The sequence below is a fragment of the Gallus gallus genome, chromosome 13 (assembly GCF_016699485.2).
Source record: "Gallus gallus isolate bGalGal1 chromosome 13, bGalGal1.mat.broiler.GRCg7b, whole genome shotgun sequence".
Taxonomy (NCBI): domain Eukaryota; kingdom Metazoa; phylum Chordata; class Aves; order Galliformes; family Phasianidae; genus Gallus; species Gallus gallus.
Window position 1 is genome coordinate 9,997,574 of NC_052544.1, and position 23,416 is coordinate 10,020,989.

The following is a 23,416-nucleotide window of genomic DNA, read 5'->3' on the forward strand; positions in this document are numbered from 1 at the left end:
GCTGGCACAATATAACCAGTGAATGAAAAGGTGGCCTCAAACCAGGCCAGAAACTGGGCAAACCCACAGTGCTGTGAGCGGCAGCCATAGAGCCACAGCAGGAGTTCCCTCCACCATGCTCTGTTCCAGCAGGGCAGCACCGCGGTGTGGTATAAGCAGAAAGCATTGGCACAGACATGCTAGAGGCAGAGTTTATTACACTACGCAGGCTAAGAACCCTGGGCAAGGTCCCACACAGGTAAGAATCGAACCAGCTCTTTATCAAAAAGTTAATACTATAGTCAACCCCGTTCTCCTTTGGTCATTACAAAGCAAGAGAAATATTAAAAGAAAAGTATTTATACAGAGAGGGAAGCTGAAGAGATTCTGTCCAGCCCTTTCCCAAACCCCACTCCCAGCACATTCAGGTGCCTGGTCTTCTGGCTGGCAGGAGCAGCAGAGTATCAAATCCTCACAAGATATCAGGTTGTTGGGGTTTTATTATTATTGTCATCAATAAAAGCAATAATTACTAAGAGCTGCCATTCCTGTTCCTCCCCTAGGAAGGGAGAGGGGCAACACCAGATCCCCTCCCTCTCTGCCCTCCAAGTGTAGGGGATGGCTGTGTACATGGGTTTGTGAGGACGTGCACACTTCCTCTTGCCAGTGTGCACACACAGCACAGCTGGCACAGGCGTTGTGGTCTCTGATCCCTCATTTGTACGCAGTCTTTAAAAAAAAATATTGTATTATAATAATAATATGAATTTCTCTTCCAATTTGTGTCTTCTGGAAAAGTGTCAATCGTCCGTGAGGTCCTGCACAAAGAGGACTTCCGTGTGGCTCAGTCCGGCCTCCTGCAGCGTGGGTGGGTTGGGCCACTCCTCTGTAGGGAGGCAGGGCAGGACACGGCGAGGGAAGTTGGCTTCAATCTGGAATTTTTCAGGGCTTTCTTTCAGGGAGAACAGGAAGTCATGGATTACCTGGGGAAGAAGCACAGAAATAACTGCCAGCCAGGGAAGCGATGATGCAGCCAGAATGCATCCATGGTATCTCACAGGGGAGGGGTTAAGTTCACAAACTCGCACCATCCGTGTTGTAGACACAACACAGCCATCATCTTAGCACGCATGAAACCAGACTTGTCATAGAATACCATCCCTGGCTCTTCCTATACTCCTTATTTTAACAGGCAGCAACGAGTCCCAGCCTTTCAGAAGAGTATTTTTGCTCCATCTTTTTCCATAATCTTTCTCTTCCAAATTGAAGAGATCAGGTCCCAAAGACACCCTCCTTACACAGAAACACCTCTAAGCAAAGGTCAATGGAACAAAAGCTTCATCAAGCCACTTGTGGAACCTCTGAACCCAATCCACAACGAGAAGCCAGTCAACTGTACCCTAAGCTCACCGTCAATGACTGCGTGAAGTGGAATCGCCGCTCCACTCTGGAATCGTTAGGCAGCTTGAAAATGATCTTCACGCTCTCTGGGTCATCAGGATGTGGCTCAGGAGGAAGGCATTCCGACTTCCGTTCCTTCTCCTCCTGCAGCGTCTGCAAAGTATGAAGTAAGGAAGAAGGAGCAAAGGAGCAATGGGTGTGCACCGAGCTGACCTTTATGCTTGTCCCTTTCAGCACAGCTGCTCCAGGAGGCTTGGAAGATGCACAAGCCCCAAGCAAGACTAGCAACTCCAGTCTGACAGGAAAATCCTACTGCAGGCACTGCTCCTACACACTGTGAGCATCCAGAAGAGCATGTCAGCCTTTCCAGCAGTCAGTCTGCACTCACCTGTCGTCGTCTCTCCTCTGCTAGTTTTTGCTGCTGCACTTCCTCCTCCTTTTTCTTCTTTCTCTCCCGTTCTTCCTTCTTCTTACGTTCCTTTTCCTGGTCTGCACGCAAGGATGCTAAATAAGCCTCATCTTGTTGCTGCCTCAGTACTTGGGTTTGGTTCCTCTCTTCCCTGCAAACACGAACAGGAAGTGATCAGGGCTAGCAGGCCCCAAAATGAAGGCACAGCAGGCCAAAAGCACAGCCTCAACCTCTCAAGAGCACACACATCAGGCAATAATACATTTTGAGCGTACAGTACCATGAACTCCTAGAAGGCAAGCTGAGTCTCTGCACTCCCTGGCACACAAACTCTTCCCCTCGATTGAGTTGAGATTAATTGAACAAAGGATTTGTCACCCACTGCAGTCTGGCAGAATAGACAGATACCACATAAGCAGTGGCTATAATTTCAGCACCACACACTACACTCCTCGTGGCTTTATCTCCATCATATTAACTCCTTGAGCATTTTAGAAGCCAGGAGCATCAAAATGTGTTATGGGATCCCCCACAGAGAAGGAACAGACAGGAAACCAGAAGGTGACATCCTACAACAGAGTCTGCAAATTATTCCTATAGTTATCAGGGACAGGATCTCATGTTAGCAAGGCACCAAAGCTGTTAGAATTCAGGACAGCCAGGCTAGGCAGCACCACTCAAAAAGAAACTGGCTGCAAACACCAGCTCTCCTCCAACTCCTTCCCTCCTACTAGGCTTCTGCTGACTATTTCCAACCTTCACCTGCAGCTCCAACACTACAGGTTTGCTGCAGAAAACAGTAGAATAGTCAGCCTCACCTCTCAGCAGCGGGCCTGTATAGCCAACACATCAAACTCCCCAGCTACAGGGTCTCCTGAATTTATAGACCAGTGCTCCGACTGGGAAGAGGAGAGATCATAGTCTGTGTTACAGAACAGGAGATGCTGACCTACATATCTACACGTAGCATCTGGAGGGAGGAGGTGGGCAGAGCAGAAGAGCACAGCCTGCCTCTGTAAGATGTGCATTACTGAAGCTCAGGTCCTGTCATACCTTTCCAGGCGTTCAGACACCAGGTATGTCTGGTTGGCATCCATGATGAACATCAGTTGATTAATAAGGTCGTCAGCCTGGATGAGGCCTTCTAGCCGCCCAACTACAGTCATTCTGCGATCTTTCAGCATGATCACAGCCAGGAATGGATACGTGTTCTCCCGCAGAGCCTGGGAAACTGGAAGATAGGCACAATCATTATCCCTTCCAGAAGGATCAGCAAGGGATACAGCACAAATGTTTTCATCACAACGGCCCGGGAGAGCAGATTCCAGAGCCACTATCTCTTCCAAAGCAGAAAAAGCCACAGGTTTCCTTTTGTCAGTTGAAAACTGATAAATTAGCAGAACAAGAAGGTGGCTTGAAACATAGACACCAAGGGGATAAAAAAAGCAAAACCAAAACCAACAACAAACACCAAAACAACAAGCTTTCAGGTTCTGAAAAGTTTCATGAATGTAAGTAAGAAATAAATTGCTTTGAATGGACATTAAAAATGGGACAAGAAGCTCTGGGTTTAAACTGCAGAAAGAACATAGGGAAGCACTTGCTGTTATTAAGGATGGCTACACTCTGGAAGACACTGCAATGGGGAAGAATGTTCATTGTCGACATTTTAGAACAAAATTAGATAATCTCTGTCAGAGACAGACTGTCCTGAGGCAGGTGATGAGCAGGTTAAGGGGTTTTAAGTTCAGTTTTCATCTATGACTAATTGCATGCAAACCTTTCCTACAGCTGACCACCACCTCCTCAGAATAAACACAGCATGTCACACAGCTTAGAATCATCATTACTGATAGAGCCTTCCAAACTAAATCTGAGCAACCCACAAACTGCAGCCCCAATCCCTCCCATCCCAGCTTTCTGGACTGTGACTCTGAAGTACTGCAGCCACCAAACAGGAGCAAGTAGAAGAATGCCTGCTTAGAAAGCCAGACTTTCAAGGAGTTGATAGCTGGTAGCAAAACTATAAAGAAAGGAGTAACACAGATTTAGCAGCAGAACTCCCAGGCTCTTGCCATGAACCAGAAGGGGTCAGAAGAAGTACAGGAGGCATAGATAGAACTTTGGGAAAAGGCTCACTTTGCTTTAAGACCCTACTGTAAATGCTGGCAGGCCAGGTATCAACAACTCTGGAAAGACAGTACTTAAAGACCTCATTGTGGACTTTTGAGGAGTCAAAAAGACTGGGTGTGGAGTAAAGATGACTGTCTCAGAAAGGGAAAGAATGTACCCAACAAGTCACTCCTGGCCTAAGGCATAATCTGAACCAGCATCAAGAGCAATGCTAGTTAGATACTTATTTCTGCACTCAGTTTAATCCTGGGCACACGCCCACCAACTCCCATTAAGCTGCTCTCAGTGGCTTGTTAAATGCCTGTAGTTAAGTACATGCAAATAGGACTGCCCAGAAACATGTGGAACAGTCAAGGTTAAGAGTAGTAGGTATTCCTCTGCAATTAATGAGATATCACACAAAAACCAGCATGTAGTTTCTCATGCAGTCTTGTGATGTTCTCATCTTCTTGCACAGAAACCAACAGAGCACTTCAAACACATAAATCTGTCAAAGAGCATTTGGCCTGTCCCAGAGATCACAGAGTACAGGTAAAGCCAAGGAGGGACACACTCACCTCTGTATCCCTCTGGTTTATTGGTTGAGCAAGCCCAGAAGAGCATTCTAGTGTTTATGAGGGCAACCACCTCAGGTACGCACAGCGTATTGCTAGCGGATGAGAAGAGATTATGTGAGTAAATTTGCATTTAAGGTTCAAGGACGACAGTTTGGAAAACATTCCTACCTACCGGCAGAATTCATCCGTGTCTTGGTGGTCATCTCCATGAAGATAAACCAACAGGAAGCGCAGCTCCCGCTTGGCATCATTCAGTGCCTTGGCATAAAAGCAGAGAAGGTAAAGTTACAGGGTCTCTAGGGAAAGCAGCATCCAAAAGACTTGTGTGAAACTACTTGGCAACATTCACCTGGGTCATTATTCTACCAATAACCGGTTTTAATGAGGCATCAAATGGAAGATGAACATACCAGACTTTCCAACTCAGTCCTCATTTAAGAGGACTACAACTATGCTCATCCACATTCCTTTCAGGATGTGGCTTTGGAGAACACTGAACTCAGAGCCAGGTACACAGCTGTGCAAGTTGACACCCCTGCAATCTCCCCTCCTGGCTTGGCTGGCAGCAAACAACCGTCTTTCATGCCTCAGACTCACAGCAGGTAAGGCTGAGCTTTCCACTACAGCCTGTACAGGATGTAGTCATCAGACCACATCAAATGAAAATGTTATATTTAAAAAAAAAAAACAAAACCAAAGAGGCCAACTCAATAATGCTGCGGGCCCCAACAAAACAAACTCAGCAACAAAACTTTTTTGCATACACAATCTCTGGATTCCACCCACCCAGGAGCATTTCTTGACAAGGCCACACAGTAAGTGTACAATAGACTCCTTGTTTTACTGGCATTTAGTTTTGGTAGCCTAACCATTCCATGGTTATTTAAGTTTGGATTCCAGGCAAGACAGAGGGGCCTAGAAGAGCTTTGGAGGCAGCAAGCTCCATCATTGTGCAGCATGGAGCAGACAGACACCACATTCTTCTTTGGCACTCGGGAAGCAGTGCTGATCCAACTGCCTGCTGGAATGCTCAGCAGGAGGCCCTTCTCTTGGCCAGGATGAGAGAAGCTACAGAAGAGGCAGCACCCATGGGGACATCCTTTGTTACCAGAGAGCACTACCAGCCCAGACCTAGCATGTGGAACTCTCACCTCACATTATTTCTTGAGTGGCTCTCTCTTTCAATATTGAGGCCTTGCACCAAATTCTGGAGCTACATTATGATACAAGCCCAGGCAGTCAATCCCAATTTGGTGAACAGAAGGGCAGACTCTGGCACACCACATCAGTTTACAAAAACAAAGACAGGATTACAAAGAATAGCTGTTGGCTACAGAGCCATACAGACGGTCGAGGAACAGTCAGAGCAGCTTTGCTTTCCAACTTTGCAGGCTTGGCACATTATCAAACCTGGCAGACACTGGTTTTCTAATACACTTGTTCACTAGCTCTCCCAGTACCCTGCTAAAGAGTTTGGAGACAAAACACTGGACTTTGAGAAGTGATTTTGCCATGTAGGCTCTGATACCACGTGGTAAAATCCCCACTCTTCATCTCCCCCATATTTACACACTGACACGTAACACTGACCTGGCTGTAAGTTCCCTGGTAGAAGACAGGGTGTATCCTCCCATATTTTTCCTCAAACATATGAATAAATGAAATAATGTCACCCACTGGGTCAGTAACCCGACTACGAGGATCAGGACGTATAAAACGCAGAGCAAACCTAGGAAGGAAGCAAAGCACACTGGAAATTCAGCTCACTGACTTTCTGAAAAACAGGTTTTCTTTTCCACAAACAATTACTGGCATTCATAAGAAGGAGAAAACATCACAGTTGAGTCCCTTGAACATTTATAATTAAAATTCAAATTGCACCACCTGCTCCAAAATGACACCACTGCAACAGAAAGGCCCCAGTCAAATATCTCATTCCAGACATCAGTAAGTATCTGATTTTTGGGTGATTAACAGTTTTAACTTCCTCTAAAGCATCAGGCATAATCCACGCTATCAGTGTAAGGTCTGAAGAATTTATTTGAAGGTGGACTAAGAGAAGCAATACAGTTTTTTCCAGGTAACACTGAAAACTGCACTTCTGCTATTCCACGGCTAACAATTGCAGAGCATAAAGAGCTGCAGTAAGAGAATGCTACATGAGGACTACAATGAAGTGAGGCTGGAAAAATCCTAACTGCACCACAGGTACCACTCTTGTTTAGTTTCTAAATCATTGTATAGAAGTTATACTGAACTTAGAAAACAGCCTTTAAGGGAAAAAAATAATATGAAGGAAAAAATAAATTAAAAAAAAGCAGATAGCAGGACTGCTCAATAGTCATCACCTTTTAACATTCTCATTTCTCCCTATTGATTCTACATGGAGGTAAGATGAACTAGCAGCTACAGACATCAGAGGAGGAATACAACTGTGTTCACAGTTTAGGTTTTACTTAAAATAACATAGAGATTAGCACAGTTTAACCTGGAGCCTGGCCCAGCAGGACAGAGTTTGACACCACCTTTCGTCTTCCTTCTGCACTCAAACTGAAAAGCCACATGGAGTTGAAATTCCATTTCAATATTTCACTTTCTGAGCCACAAAGCACTCATTTTTTTCCTGCAGCACATTTTCTTTCTTGCCAGTGTAGGTGCTTAACAACACTGCATATTAAGTCAGCTGAGCAAACAAACAGAAACGCTCGTCTGTCATTAGAGTTAAAAAGATCCCAGCGACAGAGGCACAGCCAAATCTAAGTGTGCCTTGATGCAATCAGTACATGAGTCAGCAGAAAAATGCTTACCTAAATATATCAAGTAATGTGTAATAGGTAAATCGGAATGGAAGCATTATGAAGTAGTAACCCCATCCTAAAAGGCCCTGCAATTACAAAAGGAAGAATTAGAACGTTGTCTCCAATCCAGCACTGAACCAGTAGAAATGCTATATACACCAGCATCAAGCACACAGGCATACAGAGAACAGAGAGGCTCAAATCATCACACAAAAAAAAAAACAACCTCAGCAACACTTTATGGCTTTGGAGAAGTTAAATTTTAGATGATTAATATGGTTTACCGATAATTCAAAGTAACACTTCCGAAAACTGGTGTGACTGCTTCACTAAGCAATAGTTTTACACTCAGTTTTCTTAGCTGTACAGAGTGATTAATAGTAGTCTTAGAAGGGCACATGAAATATGTTCATGACACACAAATACAAATAACTGAAAACTTGAGAATTTGAGCTTTTTATGAGGTCTGAAAAGATCATCACTGCCATCAAGAGGGGATAATTCTTCATCCCAACGGAACCTATCAACAGGGAAGACAGTCTATGACATGAGAAAGGCTGTCTCATTGTGAATTACACAACAGAAAATGGCCACAGAAATAACAGAGGCTGAAGGAGTTGCTCTACATTTTGTTTTTAGAGGAAAAAATACTCAGAGAGGAGATAACAGCTTAGAAAGAAAACAATTCCTTTCCCTATTTGTATGTCTTCTTGTTCACAGAGCAAACAAAGAAACAAGACAAAAATCCACCGTAAGATAACTTGCCCTTGGCTGTGGCCTTGAAACAACATAGCTGTAGATCCTGTGGTCTGCTGTATTGACCTGCAACGGCCGAGATGGGGGTGGGTTAAAGACACTTGGGACACCTTCTTGCTCATTTAACCGGTCCTGTACAGCTGCCTTTAAGACAAGAAAGAGCAACGAAACATTTCAGACAATTAAGGTTACAGAATATATGGATATTTTGGACACTAACAGTAAGTAGCATTTACCCACAGAACCAGAGCACTTTAAGTACAACTGAGTACGAACTGGAAACAGCAGTACTCACTTATTTGTGGAAAACATTCTCCATGACAGCCTAAAATTGCACACTACAGGGAAGTACACAGCACCAGACAAGAGACTGCAGCTCTAAGAACTCTGCTGCATAGCTTTGCAACTGGCTCTCAGCAGCATCATGGTATTGTTATAGCAAGTTACTAGTGTAAATTCGGGGGCTAACAGATTAAGTGTTACTGTGAGGAAGCCTGCTCCCATCCCAAAGCTCACGTGTAGCAGTACCTCTATATTCCAGTTGTGCTGCTCCAGCGTGTGACGACATTGGTCCATGGACTCTATGCCAGTCAAGTCCTAAAGAAGGAGAATAAAAGCAACTGAGTGCCAGGGAAGCCTGTGTTACAGCACAGCTTTTCTGCAGGATGCAGCTGGTGATGTCTGTGAACACAAGACAGTAACTTGATATACATCCTCACGTGCAATTTCTATTACGTCTTGCGCTCCAATTCGTTGTTAGCATTCCCTTTTACTTCCACTTGTCATTTTCCTGATTCCTTGCTTCACTTTAAAGCCTCTGAAGCCATCTTGATAAGCTGACCATATAAGAATGCGCTGAATCAGGATTTGCTGGAGGACACTGTATATATTCCCACTGTCTCTCCCATTCAAGTATTCCACACCAAGTGACACTATGGACAAATGCCCTATTCAGCGTCTGAGCTCAGTTCTAACTTTTGAGCATTTCATGGCTACTTTCTCACAATGCCTGAACAGATTTCTACCTTCTCCCCATTTACTGAGCAGAAATCATTCTGCTGGACAGAACTGGGCTGCTCAAAGTGTTACTGGGACTAACCATGTATTCGCAGTCACTGGGAAAGCACTTCAAGTCACTGTGCAGTGGCATATATTTATGAAAATAGTATTTATATTGCAAGGCCTTTCAGTGGAAAGCTACATAGTAAATGCCATTGACAAAATGAAGTTCATGCACGTGGCTGTTGCTGCCAGAACACTATTTGTTTTTAATGTCACCTTCATCATTTAGTAGTTTAAGTGTCTCTGAAGACGTGCTTCACTTCAGGTTTTTTCAAATAAGAATCAGAATTAGGGTAAGAATTCCTACCCCTTTTAAAAAGGACATCTTGGAAGTTCAGGGATTTATCCAATTATTTGATTCAACAATGGAGTCACAGTGTGTGTATTTCAAAGACTTTGCAGACTTCCGATCACCATTCCTTAACGTTCCTGGAATTCTGCTGCACTTGCAGAGTTCAGATGATTCACAGTCTCATTCACATCTCTCTCTCAGGACTATCTGTGGGCAGTATTAACAGGGCTTCCTTTTTAAATTATGCAAAACGCAGTAGCAGTTTTTGATCAGAAAACAGCACCAAAATAACGGCCATCCATAGCTATCAACAAACGTTTAATAAACACGATCACTGCAGCACTTGGCAGACTTACTGAGCTTCCCAGAGACTTCCACGAGGTTAACTTCAGCCCTTCCTGGCCATTGCTACAGCAACTCCCATGCTGATGGGTCTGATCTCACAAGCTCCTAAAATGGCACGACTCCACAGAGGTGCAGCTACATTTCTTCCTTAGCATCTTAATATGTATGCTCTCAAGATGAAACAGAAGCAACAAAGCCACCCAAATACCACTCTTCTGATCAGCAAAGCCGCACCACAAAACACCGCAGGGCAGGAGTAAGTTGCCCTTACACAGGGGATTTCTAAGAGCTGAAGTTTCTGGAATGTTACTTTGATATACTCCGTGAGACAGAAGGACATTCAGGATGTTCTGGAAGACATGGGCTGTTCAGAACAACACGCACACACTACAAGAACAGCATGAAGACCGTTCAACCGCCAATTCACACAAAGCTTGCTGGTAGATACTGATACTGGTCATCCACACTTAACCACTGTTAACTGTTTTCTCCTCAGTACCTTCTACAGTTACTGTTTCACCGCAGTAGCAGATGAGAGACTTGAAATGACACTTCCTATGTCACTCGTGGCATTTCTGGTGAATCTTGAGGCTATTCTGCCAACTCTTCTCCACATAGGGAATAAATGAGTATGTATTTAGTATCATCAACATTAAGAGAATAAAGTACCTTCATGTCAGTCACTACCTGATATTTTCCTTCTCATTGTTAGTTAGCTCCTTCATTCAAAGACAAAAGATACAGTATCCTGTAGTTAAAAATAAAGTTAATCCCATTGAATTAGTACACTCATACAGAAGCCTCCATACAAGTGTAGGTCCAAGCCCGAGACAATGGATAATAACATTTAGAAGAGAAAACACTGTATCCAACAGAAGCCAGGAAAGTTCAGCATTACCTTCTCAGACAACCCTCAGAGCAGAACATTGTCCCAAAATAGACCACAACTGCTGCTGGGTATCATTATTTGGATCTCTCACCATTGAGACAATGCTCAAAAACCCAAGATCTCCTTAAGCCTGAAATAGGGAAAAGTGGAATTCCAGCTTCAAAGACTAAAGGAACACCCCTGGGTGGACAAAGGTTGTATGCTGGACTTATGAAATCGCTCCCTCTGCAGATACGCTCCGACTGCTGAAACACTGCACAAAAGATGCAAATCCGCAGGGCTCTAACCAGCACTGCTCTTAATTCCCAGCCCCCGAGAAATCCCACAAAATCAGGTTTCCAACAGTAAGGAATATCTGACTTCAAGCAGCAGAAAAGCCTTCAGTAGGAGAGTTTCTCTTTGCATATTACAGCAAATGCATTTATGAAAGTTTTGATCGATACACGATGCGCTGAGTGGTACACATCTCTGGAGTGCCTTATTTCCCCCTTCCTCTCTGAAGAAGAGGTTTCCAGCCCCGAGCGTTTGATTTTCCCCAGCTGAAGTTAGAGATTGTATCGTGAGCACTAACTTTTTCCTTTGCAAACAACACTGCTTTACTTTACATTAGCATAAGTACAACAGACATCAGCCCAAACGTAATGGGCACAGATCAATAATGCGATCCTGCAAATGCTGCTTTGCTGTTCCTTCTGCCTCCCGAACAGAACTGCACCACCACAGCTTCCTTAAGCAGCTCACACGAAGTTTCTCTCTACAGAAGTCAAGACTGCCAAGTCTTGACAGATGAAAATTCAGATGCTTTTATTTTGTTTATATAAGCCAAGAATTCAGTGGCAAATGGGAGATCGAAAGTAAGAGTGCTTTGTTGCTTTCATTTCATGTTTATCCCCATCATTGCTCCATGCAAGTATGTTGCTTTTTTTTTTTTAAACCATACCATATCTGTAGGAAGATTGTTGCTGCTTTGACAATTTTGTCAGTACAAGTATTTATACATGCACTACCAAAACACATCATGTAAACAAAAGTAGAGTTAATGCAAAGTACGTATGCAAATTGTACAATTGTGTATTTAAACAGCACAGTAACCCAGCTGACTCAGGCCAGAAGTTTCTCTACCTTGGAAACAGTGATTTCCAGCACAAGGGCAGACAGTGAAGGACAGTGGTATCTCCAACCAGAGCACCTGCTTATTGGGTGAATGACAGTCAGACAGTTCTTTCTCCACACTTCCCTTTTGGCTCTTAGATGTAACATTACTGAGGGCCTCCTACTATTGCTTTCCACATCTTTGCTGCCTCACACTCCTCTCTCAATTCCTTTTGCTTTATTTACACAGCTGTGGCATGCCTTCTGTGAAAGTACAAAGCTCTGCCACCACAAAACACTGCACAAATTACAATGACAGTGCATTACAAGCAGTGTGCCTTCAGACAGCTCTACACTTTCTTGAAGAGAGTGGTAATCCCTGAAAGGTTTACAAGCTAACAGTAGTAGTGCTGTGCAGCAGTAGCAGCATACAAATTACTTTCAGCAAGACAGAGCCATCCTCCCCAGACAGTAGGTGCTACTTAATACACAGTCTATCTAAAGAAAAAAAAGAATCAGAGAACCAGAGAAGTCAGCCATTGCACAGCCCCAGGGAAAAGCTAAGCCTGCACACCCTAGGAGATGTGGCAGCAGGATGCTGGTGTTGAAGCCTTCTGGACTACCTCTCTCACACCAGGCTCCACACAGTTTGATAACTGCCAGTTTTCTCTCCTTTGCAGTCTGAGTGTTTCCCCCTCTTCAAACCAGGGCTCAACAGGAAGCTGGGCTAGAACATGGATCCTCCTCCTGAGTCCCCAGTCTGCTCTCCATGGTAATACCAGGTAGAGGGAGGAAATGCATGGGATTCTTTCATTTCACAGCTGCCCACAGGGCTTTGAAAATAGCAACAGGGAAACTGATGAGTGCAGCTGGTCCTATCTGTCCAGATTCAGCAGGTTAAGCACTGCGATGCATTACTGCAAAAGCTCCCCTCCAGCTCCTTTTGCTTATATATACAAAGCACAAGGCAACAGCTTAAGCCTCATATGCTTACCATGGAAAATGTAATACCAGGAAAGCAATTGCTGATGCTCTTGCACCCCACTTGTCTGTAAATTAAGATTGTCCAACATGCTAAATTTGAGGTAAACATTTAGACAGGATCTCTGTATTAAAAAAAAAGTCAATGAAAGTTAAGGTTATAGAAAAACACTGCAGTAAATTACTTCAGGAGGTTATATGATCCTCCTAGCTCTGAGATAAAGGTTGGGAAACTGTCAGGAATGATGAGGAGTATTTGCGCCTAGATCAGCCAAGGAAAGCAGGACTGGATGCCTCCGAGGACCCTTTAACCTACAGGTACCAATTGAGATACTACCCTTAAAAAAATAATAATAATCAACACAAGAATATAAGACAAAAAAAACTGAAAAAAATTTTTTATAAAAACTGCAGTCCGTATAACACCATATAATGCCTTACAACTCAAAAACAAACCCAAGACACCTGAAGGTAATTATCAATGGCAGACAACAAAACAGGTGAATTACTTTTCCCCTGAGCAGCCATAATAGAAAACTGCTTTAGCTCTCCAGCAAGCACATCTGCAGGTTGCCTCTTATGGGTCCCCTGCAAACCAGAGGTTAAGTGACTAGCCCACGTCATGCAGCAAGCAGTGCTATTAGATCACTGCAATCCCCGGGGGCCTTCCCCAGCAGACATTACCACACCAAGTGCGTTAGGTACAGCTTTCTCAGAAGCTGGACTCTATAGAAACTCACAGGCTAATTGAGCATGCCAGGAAGGACTTGCCACTCACCACTACCGAGAAAGGAATATTTTCAGATCACCTGATTAAAACGGATAGCATTGGCCAGGGAGTTTTCCCCGCACGGAGGCAGTGGGTTCACTCAGCACTTATTTCCTGCCTCGCCAATGAGCGCTGACCAAACACCATCGCTAACGAAGCACCCAGGGCACAGCCCTTAGCGAAGCCCCGGACTGGCAGAGTCGAGGGATCCCCAAGGGAGTCCCGCAGCGAACACCCCCGCCCTCGCCGGGGCAACGAACGCGGGGCACTCCCTTCTCGCCTCTAGCCCAGCCTGGGCCCGGCACCCCCGTACAGCCGGACTCTCTCCGAGCAGGGCCCACCTGAGCCCCCAACCCCAAAGCAGGCCGGCAGTAGCCCAGCGGCGGCGGGGCAGGCCCGTGCCCCCTGCACAGCACCTGGAATTGCAGCAGCTTCTCGGTCTGCTCCGCCGTCAGCTCCCGCTCCTCAGGCGCCGCCATTTTCCTCCGCCTCTGACCCGCCGCTCCGTCACCCTCCGGAAGTGACGCAGCCCACACACACTTCCGCGCGGCTGAGCGGCCCGCCGCCGGTCGTCTGTCGTGACCGGAAATACACGAGCACGTTCCGGAGATAGCCGAAGCACTCTCGGAGCAATCCGGAAATGCCCGAACCCCATTCACAGGGACCGCGTGCTTGACCCTCCCTATTGGCACACGAAGAGTCCCGAAAGAGCCGTTCGGCTATTTCCGGAGATAGCCGAGAGCGGCAGCCGCCTGCGACTGTAGTAGGCACGGGAGCGGGGCCGGGCCAAGACGCAGTACGGAGCCCTCAGCGGCAACGTGCCGGCCCGGCAGCGGGCCGAGCTGCCAGCACTCCCCGGGCCGGTTCTACCCGCTCCCCCGTCTGCGGGCGGTGGCCCCACCCAAGATGGCGGAGGCGGAGCCCGCACCAAGATGGCGGCCACCAGCGGCCTGTGCAGCTGGACCTCGAGCGTTCAGAGCCATGCGGGCGCCTGGCGGGGCCTCGCGGCCTCGGCCGGCCCAGAGCCCAGGGACTGTTGGTAGCACCCCCAGCTCCCACAACCTGAGGAGAAGCCGAGCTGGCACTGCTGCGCTGCTGAGAGGGGTGGGCAGTAGAAAGGGGAGGAGGGAAGCGGGGCCGCCCCTCCGTGATGTCAGTGCCGTCGCCCCGCCCGCCGCCGCCGCAGTGACAGCTCCGCCCGGGCCGAGCCGAACCGAGCGGGCGGGCCATGGCCGACGACTTCGGCTTCTTCTCCTCGTCCGAGGGCGCCGGCGCCGAGGAGGATCCGGCTGCCGCCTTCCTGGCCCAGCAGGAAAGCGAGATCGCGGGCATCGAGAACGACGAAGGCTTCGGGCCCACCGACGGCGACTCGGCCTCCGCCCCCGCAGGGCAGGCGGCCCCGCCGGAGACGGGTGAGCGCCGCGCAGCACCGGGCGGGGCCTCCTCCGTGGGCACGGGGTGGGGGACGGGGTATAAAGGAGGGCTGTGCCCCCGGGCTGCCCCCTGTGCCGTTACCCCCAGGGTGGAGGGTCCCTCCGGTCTTTGAAGTTCCCCCGAATGGGGGGGGGGGGGGGGGAAGCTTAAGGCTGTCCCTGAGGTGTCTTTGGGGTTCCTCATGGGATGCATTGCACCCCTGGCGTGTGCTGGCTCAGCGATGCACATGCAGTAGGCAAACAGGATCCCCTGTGAACTAGATCCTAGCAAGGGCTCTCTGGGGTCTGTGATTGGTGTTGGGTGTTCTGTGTTGGGGTTCCTGGAATCTCAGGATGTGGGGTAACTCCTGAGCGTGGGATTACTGGCTATGGGGCAGTTCTTCCTCAGGCTGGTTTCCATGGGTCAGACAGGGCCCCCATTTCCCTGCCTCAGTGCCCCCAGCTGGGGTATCATGAAGGACACTGAGGTGGGATGCAGGCATCCGTGTTCAGCTGGGTGGCCTCTACACTGTACTCATAGATACTAGAGCACTTTGGGGTGCAAAATGGAAGGCATTTCCATTGTGGACATCGTGGTCCTAGGCTCAGCAGGTAGAAGGCATTAATCCTGATCTCAAGCCTCCATATGAGCCCCAGCCCTGCTTTCAGGGGCTTCAATAGATAATAGGAGCTCAGAAGTCTGTTATCCACATGGACAGAGGGACACCACTCTCCTCTTGCTTCTGCCTGCAATACAGGCGGGCCCCCAGGGCCTCTTTGGCCTGTCGGTAGAATGGTGGTTTCACCTTTCCACTTACAGAGCCGCAGAGTCAGTTCTGGGCCCAGAGAGGTGCTGACAGCCTCAGTGCTAAATGCAGTCAGGCAGGCTGGGGCTGGATGTAGTTGGAGCTGTGGGGTGAGCACTGTGGGGACAGTGCTACCTTGAGGTACACTAGAGCTGTGCTATGGCTGCACGTGCCTGCGGCCAGATGGCCAGCAGAGGCCCTGTGGTTGAGCATGGTCATCACTGGGGAGAGCTCAGGGCCTGGCGTCTGCTTTCATCAAAGCCTCTTTACCCAGTGGCAGAGGGCCACACACAAGGCATCAGTATGCAGCTCTTGGGGCTAAGAGACAGAAGGAGTGTGCTGCACTATTGCTGTGAGCTTTGTCCCTGGCAGTGCTGCATTCCTGTCGCAGGCATAGAGCAGCTCTGCCTCTGCTGGGCACTCGGCTGACAGCTTCTGGGTCACCCATCTGTGTGCTGAGGGAGGCAGCTGCTGCCTTTTGCAGAGCTGAAGTTGGTCGAGTTGTTTTCTTACAGCCAGAGCATGATGTCCAGCTCCGTGCCTGGAGGAGTTTCCCTAATCTTCAGAAAAGATTAAAAAAAAAAAAAGAAAAAGTGAAAACACTATAAAGACATAAAGTGCCCTGGAAGTTATGTCTGGGAAAGAGGTGCTGGCCGAATCCCTCCAAGGACGGGAGACCACAGCCTGGCCCAGATCCTGTCTCTGGATCTGTGTCCCCACACATTCTCTGCAGCAGCAGCTCAGGGAGGATTTGTTGGGTTAATGGCTCTGGACAGCAGAGCAGCACACTGTCCTCTTCCTATCGCTATCCTGGACAGGCTGTGTGAGGCAAAGGGAATTTGGGGTCCTGCTAGAACTGAACAGGGCCAAGTATGTTGGGAAGGTGTCCTCCTCTGGGTACTAAAACCTTGCTAGCCCTAACTTGAGCTCCAGCACACAGCTGTGCTGGTGTCCATTGCTTGGACCAGCACAATCTTTAGCCTGAGACTCATGTATGAGTCTGTTGTGGATAGGTGTGTTGGGTTGGAAATGGCACATCTGCATCCCCAGGGAACTGGCTTGTTTCTGTCTCATGAACCCCAGCTCCTCTGGGATCACTTCAGTTGCCACAGTTGTGTTTCTCTTCCTTATTTTTCTAGCTGGTTTCCAGAATGGAGGAGCCACTGTCAATGGAGATGTTTTTCAGGTGAGAGCTCAGGCCCATGTTTTGGCCCGGTGGTACCAAGAAGGATTAGGTGGGTGTGGGGCCAGCATGCAACTGCTCTGCCTTTGGGATTGCTTGTGCTCTCCAGCTCCAGAAAAGCTGTGGTGCTCCTTGAAAAGTTTGGGTCTCTTGGTGGGTCCCTGACTCCTCTGTTCTCACCTATGCTTGAAGGACAAGATGTGGTCCCTCTGCCATGGACCAGAGTTTGGATTTGGAGGCTTTGAGACTGACTGAATTATGCTGGTTCAAATCCTGCCCCAAATCTGTTTGTAGGTGGCCTGTGCTCTGAAGCAGTGCCTGAGCTCCAAGGGAAGACTTCAAACCCTCTATTCTCTACAAACCCCTCTTTTTCCAGCCTGGAAATCTCCTGGAGGCCCTCAGGGGTGTTTGGGAGCATCTCCTGACAGAGTCCAGGTCCAGGACAGGGCTTCCAGAGGCACTTGCTCTGCTAACACATGGCTATAGTCTTGCTACCTAGTCCAGCAGCATCTCCCATTAAACTTGCTTTCCCCATGGCTGAGGGTGTTTCAGGGGGACACCTGCATGGGTTTCATCTCCCTCTGGGAGCCTGTAGGCAAGCTGTGCAGGGTACAGAAGCTGTGCCTCCTGACATGCCCCCTATGCATTGTCTGTGCCTAGTCTATGGGATGATAATCACATCAGAGATGGGATAGACTTAATTAGATTGCGGATCTTGGAGAAGAGCCGTAATCCCCTTGCTTAGCTCCATGTCAGCCAGCAGAAGGGTTTAGGAAATGTGCTGATGTGGCACAGAGCATGATACTGGGCCTGGTGGGAGCTGTGCAGGCTGCTCAGCTTGGAGAACCACAAGAGGCTCCTGCCTGTGGGCTGGTGGCAAAGCAGATTGGTGTTCTCATGGGCCCTGCCTCACCTGGGCTCTTTCTGTCTATCGTGGCCCAGCCTAAGGTGGCACTCATTCTTGGGGCTTGCAGCTTGAGCAGTGCTCTGGGGCACTGGTAAGTGTCCTGGGCTGTCACCAACCCTACGTATCTTGGCTTGTCTTGGTGCTGGGAGCCTTGTGTCCTGTTCTGCATTGTCAGCCCATTGAGAAGGCTGGGCCAGGCTGTGTGAGGAGCTGATGCTGATGGTAAGGTGCTTGCATCCTGCAGGAGTCCAACGGCCCCACAGATGCCTATGCAGCCATAGCCAAGGCTGATCGGCTGACCCAGGAACCTGAGAGCATCCGCAAATGGAGGGAAGAGCAGAAGAAGCGGCTGGAGGAGCTGGGTGAGACCCAAGGCTGTGTGTGGCCATGCTAGTGGCACCACAGAACATGGTGATTGAGGTCCTTGGGATCCCTTGCCTAGTGGTGATCCCACTGCAGCCAAGATGTTCCTTTTGCCTCATGCCATGTGGATGCTCCCACCAAAGATCGGTCCTTGGAGGCAGTGATACCTTTCAGAGAATGTTCTGGTGGGGGCTGGGGACAAGTCTGGGGTGTCTGCAGGTGCCAGTTTGTCTGATAGGTGTCTTTCTCACCCTGACCTTAGATGCAGCATCAAAAGTGACTGAGCAGGAATGGCGTGAGAAGGCCAAAAAGGACCTGGAGGAGTGGAACCTGCGTCAGAATGAGCAGATGGAGAAGAACCGAGCGAACAACAGGTATGTTGGGATCAGCATGGCCTCTAGGGCTGAGGCTGGCAGGGCTCAGCGGGAGCAGCTGTTGCAGCCAGATGTGCCTTTTTGTAGTAACCAGGGAGCTCTGTCTCCACAGTGGACCCAGCCTTATAGAGACAGGGCTTTGCCAGACCACGCCCCAGTACTGCAGGCAGCTCTGGTGGCCGTTCAGAGCTGCCCTGGTCCCAACTGAAGGCTGGGCAAACACAGCAGGATTTGAGGGGCTCCTGTCCCATGCGTGGGCCTCACTTTGAGGCAGGGTTGGGAAGCTATGCAGCCCTGTTGTTGCTGGCAGGTTTTTCTGATGCTGTGTGTGGCATGATGAATGGGTCATGCTCTGTGGGAGGATGCTAACCCCCTCTCTGTTTCTCTCTTTCTAACCCTCTGCCTGCCTGTCTGCTCTGCGTTCTCTCTCTGTCTGTGCCTCGGGGCTAGGATCGCTGACAAAGCCTTTTACCAGCAGCCGGACGCCGATGTGATTGGCTATGTGTATGTGTGTCTTACAGACCATATTCTGCCCTGCACAGTCTGGGGTTCCTTGCCCCAGCACTTTGGCTGCCCAGTCAAGGGAAGGGGGGATGCTGGGAGGTACTGGGCCCTGATGAGGTTCCAGAGGGAGAATGCTTCAGCTGAGCACCTCCAAATGCTTAGGAAGCAAGCAGAGCTCTTGGAATTGCACCTTGGAGGAGCTGGTTGAAGAGACAAAGCTGTGGAGTTTAGGGCCTTTAAGGGATTGTCCTAGGGGTGGAGAAGTCTTGAGAGCAGGCAGACAACCCCAGTGCCCCTGGATGAACGATGTCTTAGGTGAGTGCAGCCAGCAGCAGCCGTGAGCATCCCAGGTCTCTGGATGCTGAGTTCATTGTCTGGAGCAGTGAGACAGGAAATGGGGACACAATGGGTTCCCAGAGGGGAGGGTCTCCTTGGAAGGAGTTCAGCCAGTGACAACCCTCAACATCTCTGCAGGGCCTCGGAGGAAGCATTCCTGAAGGAGTCCAAGGAGGAAACCCCAGGCTCCGAGTGGGAGAAGGTGGCCCAGCTCTGCGACTTCAACCCCAAGAGCAGCAAGCAAAGCAAGGATGTCTCGCGGATGCGCTCGGTGCTCATCTCCCTCAAACAGACACCCCTGTCCCGCTAGCTGCCGTCTGGCACAGCCAGGAGTGCAGCAGGGCAAGGCGGGTGGCTTCACAGGGTCAGCCCACACAAGGGTCCTATGCCCCACCTGCCCTCTGGTCTCTGGTGTGCACCTTGGCTGTGCTCAAGTCAATGGTTGTAACTCTCCCCATGGTTTTCCTTTGCTTAAAAGGTGCATTGGTCTCTTTTTACACTTATTTATTACTGTGGCATTTCCCTGGGAAGCGACACTGGGTGGCAGAACTGAGTTAGCAGAGGAACCTCCAGCCAGAGTCACGCCCAGCTGCCTGGCAGGGTGAGAGGGAGAACACCTCCCACTCGGTGTCCTCCATCTCATCCAGGGCTGTGCTCAGAGCAAACTTGCCCACCTCCTGCCTGTGGCACGACAACCCATTGTCTAGGATTGGGTCCCAACCCTGGGGCAGAAATACTGGGGGGACCTTGGTTCCTCTCTGCCCTTCTGTGGGTTTTAGAGCAGAACTGGCTGTAGGGCTGGGGTTGAGAAACAGCCTAGACTCATCTCCACAACACAAGGTCCCACAGAGAGCATGGCAGCAGCATGATGCCGCAGGGCTGGTGGGGACAGAGGGATGTGAGCGTGAGCACTCTACCTGGCCATGCATTCCAAAAAGCTGGCAGTTGCAGTGTCGATATCCCATCTGTCCTGTGGGGCTGCTCTTGGCAGACAGCTCTGTGGTGAAGGGCGCTGAAAAGAGGCCACAGGACAAGCATGCAGGATGCTTCTTGTCTCCCCCCCCAAGGCCGCTGGCTGTTGGGAAGAGGGAGTGCCAGGCTTTGGGGGCCCTTGGCTCTGCTCTGTGCCTTCCCCTGCTCTGAGGGAGGCAGCTGGAGGCTGTGTGGCTGCAGGGAAGCAGGTAGCAAGGTCCAGCTGCTGTGGGACAAGTCAAACCTCCAGCTTCCTCACCCAGAGGTGCATAACAGGATTAGGCAGAGGTTTGGTGCTACGGCTTTCGCTGTCCCTGGAGAACAAATCATGCATCTGTCTGCACGTGGACAGCTGCTCTGTGGCTTCAGTCTGGCCCACGTGCCACTGGATTTGCACACCAAAGGCAGCATGGCAAGATGCAGGTCCTGCTTGTTGCCTCATTACGTGCGCTTTCCAGCCCAAACACCTACTTTCTCTCCTTGCTTGGCAGGACTGGCACCACCCCCTCTGGCTTTGAGCCCCAGCCCTGGAAACCTGCTGAAGGGGGTTGATGGGTCTGCTTACACTGCTTGCTGTGAGCTCATGCCCCTGGACTGGCCCACTGTGGATTGGGGAAGGGCCTGCAGCAACAGCCTGAGGGGACATGAAGCAGAATGCATAAACCATTTGTCAAAGCTTTGCTGCAGAGCTCCACCAGTAAATTCAGTATGTGGAGCTCTCTTGCAGCTACAGCTCCACAAATCAAGGTTGTGTGCCCTCTTGCTGCAGTGTTGGAGGGATGACCTGGCACCCGTAGCCATGGGGCACGGGCACAGCAGTAGCTCTGCAGCTGCCTGACAGGCCTGGACAATGCTGTCATCTTTGGTAGTGGGCTGGAAAAGGGAATGGGTGTGTAGGAATAACTGTTCTGTGCTGGGATTGTGCTCCCTTGTCTGTAGGGCTGATCACTCCTCGTCTGTGTCCCTGCACCACAGCAAATATAGGCATCTCTGCTGTGGTGCAGGATGGACCCAGGGATCTGGCTGCCTGCATCTGCCTTTCTTTGCAGAGTAGCTGGAAGAGCCTCTGGCTGTGCTCTGGGCCTGCAGTCCTAGCAAGTAGCCAGGCTCTGCAGTCCCCTGGCTGCCGTGCACCCTGTGCCGGGCAGGGCATCTTGGGGAGCAGTGCCCACTGCTGTTCTACATCCCTTTGGCTTTGGTATATGTGACCGTTCAAATCACCTGTTAAAATAAACCGACATCTCCGAACTGATCCTACAAGGCACTGTTGTCTTTATCCTTCTGCGTGTGTACTTAGGAAAATCAATACCTGCAAAGCCTGCAGAAAGGACGATGCTGTAGGAGAACCACATCCTCGGGCTACAGGGTTTGCTCTGAGCTGAGACGAGCAGCAGCAGCAGCAGAATGAGAGGGTAGCTGCTCTGCTCTGACCACAGGCATCTGTGCTTACCCAGACATGCCAAGTCCAGCAGAGCAAGCTGTTCCCGAGCCTCCTGCACCACAGCAGCCATCCAAGCAGCTCCCTGTCCTGCTGGGGAACTCCTGTCTTCTGGCTGCAAGGGCTGCCAATGGGCCAAACTCACAAATGTGCACAGCGCTTCCTCCGCACACACCCTGCCCATAGTTGGCCAGGCTGGAAGTGTCAGAAAGGCAGCAGAGCTTCTGGGAAAGATTTACTAAGCAGCTAATGAAGGAAGTGGAGAGCAGCCTGGACATGTTCCCCACAGTGGAATGCATGGGTTCCCTTAGTGTTGGAAAACAATGCAAACTGTGGGACTCAGAGCCACCTGTGAAGATGTTTGGCACAATGAGGGAAACACAGCTCCTTCTGGGAATGGGATCTTGGCCAGCAGTTGGTCCCAGCTCATGTGATGCAGCAAGTTGTGCAGAAGTGACCTCTCAGTAAAAGCAGCTGAAACACCAGTAATTTCTGGAGAACACAGTCTGTTTGGGAGCCCAAGCTCCCACGTTGTTTGCACAGGGTGTTACACCTCGTGTCCTACTTGTGTCCTAACCGCAGCTCAGAGGCAGCAGCGCCCACTCCCACTCCTCCCACGCTGCTGACTCTCCTGGCTCTGCAGTGCTCTGCAATCCCGTATCGCTCAGCATCTTTGCTGCAATTCACTTTGTTACTCACCAGCTGCAGCTGGACAGATTGCACCTTCTCCCCGAACAACTCATGCACTGATTATGAACTCTGCCCTGCCCGGATCAAACCACAAACAGAGCCGTTCCTTCCCACCCAAGCAGCGCATTTCTCAACTGCTTTTACACAGCCCGATTAAAGCCACGCCTCTTGGTGGAGAGGCACCACCAAGCCACAAAGGAGCCAATTTCAGCAGGCGGTGACAGCAGCGGGCAGACACGGGAGCTCTCAGCGAACCAAAGAATCACCGCAGCCCAAACGTGAGCTTAGCAACAGAGGTGTATTAGCCACATCTCAACGCAACGTGACGCGCAGCATCTCTGATACCGGCTCCAACGCACCGCAGCCGTCTCACGCCCGCAGGCAGTGCCCGTCCTCCAGCCGTGCCGCTCCCCGCGCTCAGCTCCTGGCCCTGAGGGCCGTGGCCACCATGCCCCCCAGCAGGGCCGCCACGGTGAAGCCCTGGGCCACGACCCGCGCCCGCATCATCAGCTGCGAGTGGCGCGTGTTGCCCCTCTTGAAGCTGATGAGGCCGTAGGTCAGCACGCCCAGGGTGCAGAGGCAGCCTGCGGGGGACAGACAGACAGACACACACTGAGACGAGCCCGGCCCAGCCCCAGCCCCGGCCCCAGTCCCAGTCCCCCCGCCCCCGTCTCCCCGAAGCCCCGCGTAGAGCAGGGCCCACCCCCGGCTGCTGGGGCTTAGCGCCCTTCCGGGCCCTCACCGAGGGGCACCAGTGGGTTCTCGCGCGTCTTGCGCCGGAACTTGTCCGCGAAGCCCTCATCGCGGTACACCGGCAGCGGGATGGGTTCCAAGGGCGGGGGAGGCCCGGCCGCCATGGCTGCGGCCGCGGGGACAGGGGACGGCACGACCCTTCCCGCCCGCCGTAGGCCGGCTCCCGGCAGAGCCACGTGACCCCGCCGCAGGGCATGCTGGGAGCTGTAGTTCGC

The 23,416-nt window shown here is 50.1% G+C and overlaps 3 protein-coding genes across 4 annotated transcripts; 1 reads left to right on the top strand and 2 right to left on the bottom strand.

Annotated features, from left to right (window-relative positions):
* Window positions 1-177: 177 nt before the first annotated feature.
* On the bottom strand, window positions 178-13,976 carry FAF2 (Fas associated factor family member 2). The gene is made up of 11 exons (XM_414548.8): window positions 13,880-13,976; window positions 8,562-8,630; window positions 8,043-8,177; window positions 7,287-7,363; window positions 6,070-6,208; window positions 4,652-4,737; window positions 4,480-4,571; window positions 2,843-3,020; window positions 1,769-1,940; window positions 1,390-1,533; window positions 178-962 (listed from the first exon to the last, which is right to left on the bottom strand). The coding sequence occupies exons 1-11, from the start codon at window positions 13,940-13,942 to the stop codon at window positions 780-782; spliced, it is 1,338 nt and encodes a 445-aa protein (XP_414548.2). The 5' UTR covers window positions 13,943-13,976; the 3' UTR covers window positions 178-779.
* A 677-nt stretch (window positions 13,977-14,653) lies between these two features.
* On the top strand, window positions 14,654-21,572 carry CLTB (clathrin light chain B). Of its 2 annotated transcripts, NM_001305576.2 has the most exons (6): window positions 14,654-14,875; window positions 16,821-16,867; window positions 18,016-18,133; window positions 18,397-18,508; window positions 18,959-19,012; window positions 19,487-21,572. In NM_001305576.2, exons 1-6 carry the CDS (start codon window positions 14,692-14,694, stop codon window positions 19,656-19,658), a joined length of 687 nt encoding a protein of 228 aa, NP_001292505.1. In that variant the 5' UTR covers window positions 14,654-14,691; the 3' UTR covers window positions 19,659-21,572. The 2 variants fall into 2 exon arrangements, with proteins under 2 accessions (NP_001292505.1, NP_001025780.2); NM_001030609.3 differs by lacking the exon at window positions 18,959-19,012.
* Window positions 21,573-22,727: 1,155 nt separating this feature from the next.
* On the bottom strand, window positions 22,728-23,330 carry HIGD2A (HIG1 hypoxia inducible domain family member 2A). The gene is made up of 2 exons (XM_414550.8): window positions 23,191-23,330; window positions 22,728-23,032 (listed from the first exon to the last, which is right to left on the bottom strand). Exons 1-2 carry the CDS (start codon window positions 23,303-23,305, stop codon window positions 22,866-22,868), a joined length of 282 nt encoding a protein of 93 aa, XP_414550.3. The 5' UTR covers window positions 23,306-23,330; the 3' UTR covers window positions 22,728-22,865.
* Window positions 23,331-23,416: the final 86 nt, after the last annotated feature.

Bases quoted from the DNA above. Each gene is read 5' to 3' on its own strand.
- FAF2 (XM_414548.8), bottom strand. From the start codon at position 13,942: ATGGCGGCGCCTGAGGAGCGGGAGCTGACGGCGGAGCAGACCGAGAAG. The intron at 8,631-13,879 runs GTGCTGTGCAGG...CTCCTTCTTTAG, and splicing joins AGAAGCTGCTGCAATTCCAG to GACTTGACTGGCATAGAGTC. The intron at 6,209-7,286 runs GTAAGCATTTTT...CTTCCTTCCTAG, and splicing joins ACATTACTTGATATATTTAG to GTTTGCTCTGCGTTTTATAC.
- HIGD2A (XM_414550.8), bottom strand. From the start codon at position 23,305: ATGGCGGCCGGGCCTCCCCCGCCCTTGGAACCCATCCCGCTGCCGGTG. The intron at 23,033-23,190 runs GTGAGGGCCCGG...TGTCCCCCGCAG, and splicing joins GAACCCACTGGTGCCCCTCG to GCTGCCTCTGCACCCTGGGC.
- CLTB (NM_001305576.2), top strand. From the start codon at position 14,692: ATGGCCGACGACTTCGGCTTCTTCTCCTCGTCCGAGGGCGCCGGCGCC. The intron at 14,876-16,820 runs GTGAGCGCCGCG...TTATTTTTCTAG, and splicing joins GGCGGCCCCGCCGGAGACGG to CTGGTTTCCAGAATGGAGGA. The intron at 18,509-18,958 runs GTATGTTGGGAT...CCTCGGGGCTAG, and splicing joins AAGAACCGAGCGAACAACAG to GATCGCTGACAAAGCCTTTT.